Raw genomic sequence first — 4,778 nt, 5'->3', positions numbered from 1 at the left:
TCTGTTGTTATCTTGATTTCTCTCCAATTTCCTTCTTTTCATTAAAATCTTCTTCTATCAGGCATTCCACATCCGACTGCTGCTCCACACAAGTTATATCATAAGTAGCTAGGTAGCATACACCACTCCACCAAAGAAAATCAATTTATTAGCAATACATTACACTTATTTTACAAGAAATGATGCAGTAATATGTTGTTAAATGAGTTTTTCACCTGTTCACAAAAAGAATACTCATTAAAAGGCCAAGAGTTTTAACCATGGTTTTTTAAAATATGTATCTTCATCTACATGTATCTATGCATAATCTGGAACTCGTAAAAATACATCTATTAAATAACTGAAATGATACAATAATAGTTTACCATACCTTATATTCACTGCATCAATTTCCTTGATGGCAATTTTAATTTGTTTTGTGAGATCCCAACCTGTATACACCACGCCAAAACTCCCTCTACCTAGAATTTCACGTTCGTTACGATCATTTAAATCATATGTCCACTATGAATATACAAATAAAAAAATTGAGCAAATTCAATAGCATTATCAACTGTATGATGATGTGCCATAATTTAAATCATAGAAAAGAAAAATTTCATGCGTTTAGTGGAGTATACTATTATAGCTTATTAAATTGTAACTGGCAGTGAGATACAGGACTAGAATTCTTTCCTTTTGACAAATACACAATGATAAACACTAACAAATTTTAACCCCTCACATAAACAGCAGGAAACTATAGACCACAAGTACAATAGTATGATGATTTTCATCAAATTCGAGCAAATCAGAATAATGACAGCTAGTGATTTATTCTTAAAATATTAAATACAATAGTATTTGGGAACTATAGAAGTCTGAAATGTAACTGTAAACATTTATTTATATTAAACTGTTTTCCCGAGATCTGGTCGACGATTTAAATCCAAGTCTTATTTTGTATCACGTTATTTTTGTAATCATTCTGATCAATATTTAATTGTGGGCTTAACTCAAGAAGGGCTTATTGTACCAACATTTTATTTTTCTTACACAAACTAACATCAATATGTGTTTAATTCTATATAAATGCCTATTTAAACCTATTTAAACTAAGGACATTGGTGAATGGTTGCACAATTTCATGGATTGGTTGAAGTTAGACCCTAACACCGTTGGATGCTGGCCGGCTCAGTGGTCTAGTGGTTAAGCGTTCGCGCGCGAGACTGATGAGTCCTGGGTAGGAATCTCTTGAGGCGAGGTCGTGGATGAGCACTGCTGAGGAGTCCCACAATAGGACAAATCGGCTATCCAGTGCTTCCAGGTTTTCCATGATGGTCTAGCTTCAATTGATTCATGATCTCAACTATATAAAATTACTAAAATCTCCACAAAATCCCCTTCTGATAAGGATGAAAATTGTTTCGTTAGAAAACATTGTTATGAAATGTAGCTAACTGATTTGGATAGGTGTTTTTTATTATCCTTATGTTAAGATATTGAAATAACAATATAATGTAATGTTCTCATGAAGTAAGATAAACATTCTATATACAATCAGTGAAATTTATTATCGGGTCATATTTTTTCTTTTGTTTTTTTGAAAGTTATTATCTTTTAATATTATTTGGATATAATTTTCTCTGTGTAATTCATATTCTTTAGTTAATTCAATTAATTATATTAATCAACATCTACTTATACATATTTCATTATTTATGAACTGATTACATAAACAAAGTTATATTTTCATCCAAACAAACATTGTTATTTTTCTGGATTATTTATATGACCTAGACAATGTATGAATGAAATGAGATTTTGAAGTGTACTGCATGCAGGTTAAGCTATAGATACATTTTATATTTATGTCATATTATTATGTTGCGGGTTGAACTGAATTATTTTCTAATTATCATATTAAAAATAAATGAAAAACAACTTTTGGAAATCGAAATATACTTTAAATGGTTCAGTAGAATGTTCGTCTAGTAATAGACCAGTATTTTCTTCTTCTGAAAAAAGACAATCGCGTAAGACCGTATAGAACCTTTGAAGAAAATATGGGATAGTTGAAGAAATTAGCATATTAAGCAAACTTCATTAATAGATAGAAAATAAAGTTTTTGGAAAATATTGGATTATATTCAAAAAAGAAAAACGAACGTGACAATACTTGGAATACTATAGGTTTTATTCTGTTAGTTATAAACTTTTTTTTAGTGAAAACCTTTTTTTAACTGAGATAATGCTTTGTGGGCAGTTAACGTATTGCGAACAACAAAAAATGAACAACAAGTAATGAATGTCTCATCTATTCTGTTTTGTTACTGCTGTCAAGCGTTCTCAATTTGACCTATGTATACAGAGAGACAATATGGTAAACCCCTCATTACTATGGTTTAATGTTTATAATGATGTGAAGTTGGTCTATTACATGATCCTTTATTATTATTCCCGACATCACCTCACTTTATGTGATTTCATTTTGAACATTTAAGTACTACTCATTGTTTACAATTATGTTGGATATGTTTGTCTTCTTCCTGCTTCTAATGTTTTTCTGTGTTATTTCAAAATAAACTGCACGGACCAAGATATGGAAAATCCTTTTTTAATAACGTAATATGAAAAGTCCTGAGGTAGAATAAATGGATTTTATGCTGCAAATCTTGTCATTACTGGTTTATTTAAATTTTGCAAACAACAGAATGAGTGAAATTAGATTTTTACTTCATAAATCTGAAATTGCGATTGATATGATCAGAATTTTATGAAAGTTTGTAAATATTATTAAAAACAGTTGAACTAATTAGTTCTATTGAGCGGAATACTAGATAGACAGGTTATAATGGTGAAAATAATTACACATTTTTGTGGTATCTGAATGAGAAGGAAGTTGAATTTCTGATGTTTTACGACTTACTGAACCGCTTTTTAAAGTCAGTGTTAGATTAAATAGTGCGTAGAACAAATTAAGGTTAAACAAACACCTGTGATTACGGCATTTAAGTCAAGGTTGTTCACCAAAATATTTTTCTCCGTTAGTGTGGATGAAAATGTGTTTGAAAGAATTTAATATTTATCATGAGCACTATTGGACTAACGTATGGCATTGAAGATGTTTAACCCAACGATTTAAATGGATTACCTAGGTAAGTTTTTTTCACAAAAATATATATTATTAAACGGATCATTATCGATAAGATTTGTAATCTTTGATATTTTCACTGATAGCACTAGTACAGTGCTCATAATCTCCCATAAAACTTTAGGATTTTAGAAATTAATACAGTTTAAGTCAAAGTATATTCAAACAAAATACAAGGTTAACCTAAAGTATACAGTAAAGCGATTCGGAACGAGAAAATTTTGACGTAAATATTAAAACATGGTTAAGAGTTAGTGATAGAAGTTAGGATTAGGGTGTTAGATTAAGAGTTTTCATCGCAGACTGACATCAGCTATAATATCGGAACCATATTTCCATCATTATTCGTTTGCCTATGCAATCAGTTAATTGGCTAAAATGACTAACAACTCAAAGTAGTTCAGTTGTGTAATAATAATAATACTTCCTCTTTCCAATTGATTTTTGTTAACAATTGTATATGAGACACATGTGTCCTTCATGAAATCGTAATATGACAGAATTTACCAAATAATCATGATACTTCTCAACTTCAAAACTCACAACTGATCAAAAAACTGTTTAGTTTATATCATAGAATACATGTACAACAAAATTTACAAATCAATACTTTCATTACTAGACAGGTAATACAATGCTCATCCTCTAGGAATGGTTAGGACGATTCGGGGCATCTGCCATATAAAATTAGTTTGTAATAAAATTCAAACAATTTTAGGTAATTTAATCCCTGTGTTATGAAGCTCGCAAGTTTTATTCATCTCCATAACGAGATACTTGTCAAAATATTAATCATCATTTTTGTTATCCAAATATAATCGAGTAATTTTATCAGTCAATTAACTAAAGGGTTATCGAGCTCAAATATGCCACGAGCCTATAACATTTTCATGTGTTTGCACTTTATAATTAGTAGAGTCCATAAGATTGATGGAGATCATTGATTTCATAATCGTTCAGTGTAAGAAAGAAAATGCAATTTAAACATTCAGCTTACTACATTAAAACTTAATAAATAAAGTTTCGACATTGTTTGAATCCAACAGCAATTGTCTAACTGTTTATACAGTGCTTCATTTATTTGTCATCATATTCATTGTATATTAGCATCAATATAGCTTTATATCAAATTACTGGTTCACCGAATAAAAATCAAGGAATTAAATATTTTTCGAGTTATAGTAATTCGGATATAATCATTAATTGATACTTACTGCATTTTAACTTTTTCACAGGAAAATGATATGCGATAATTTGGTAAAGAACAGGTAGTGTATAAATAAACACTGCGGCTATTATTTTCTGTCATGCTAAGAAAAGCGATAAAATCTGATAATTACTATGTTGAAAATTGAGAAAAATCACAAGTTTTTAATTAGTAAAACAAAGTATAGATGACATTCAAATAGTATGAAGTTAACTTGAAGATGTATGGCAATAGAATTATCTGTTATATTTATTAATTTATACTCAAACCCTTATGACAAATAAGACTTGTTTTTTTCTTACAATACTTATGAATTAAGGCTATATCGAGGCAATACGCACAGTTTTCACATATGCCAATTAGAGACTGACCGGTTTCAGTCCTAATTGGCACATGTGCATACTGTGCGTATTGCCTCGCTATAGCCTTACTTCATAA

General features: G+C 29.8%; 1 protein-coding gene across 1 annotated transcript in view; it reads right to left on the bottom strand.

Moving 5' to 3' along the window:
* Positions 1-297: 297 nt before the first annotated feature.
* Smp_198700 (protein kinase) overlaps positions 298-4,778 on the bottom strand; it is a gene marked incomplete at both ends in the record, with an annotated part of 14,505 nt that continues 10,024 nt past the window's right edge. The window contains 3 exons of the mRNA XM_018790974.1: positions 298-504; positions 1,945-2,032; positions 4,348-4,443. Coding sequence (XP_018645825.1) covers positions 298-504; positions 1,945-2,032; positions 4,348-4,443 — 391 coding nt within the window. The remainder of the gene's footprint in view (positions 505-1,944; positions 2,033-4,347; positions 4,444-4,778) is intronic.

This window comes from Schistosoma mansoni, assembly GCF_000237925.1.
Source record: "Schistosoma mansoni, WGS project CABG00000000 data, chromosome W unplaced supercontig 0185, strain Puerto Rico, whole genome shotgun sequence".
In the NCBI taxonomy this organism is placed as follows: domain Eukaryota; kingdom Metazoa; phylum Platyhelminthes; class Trematoda; order Strigeidida; family Schistosomatidae; genus Schistosoma; species Schistosoma mansoni.
Note: the sequence above shows the minus strand (reverse complement) of the source record. Positions and strands in the feature narration are given on the sequence as shown.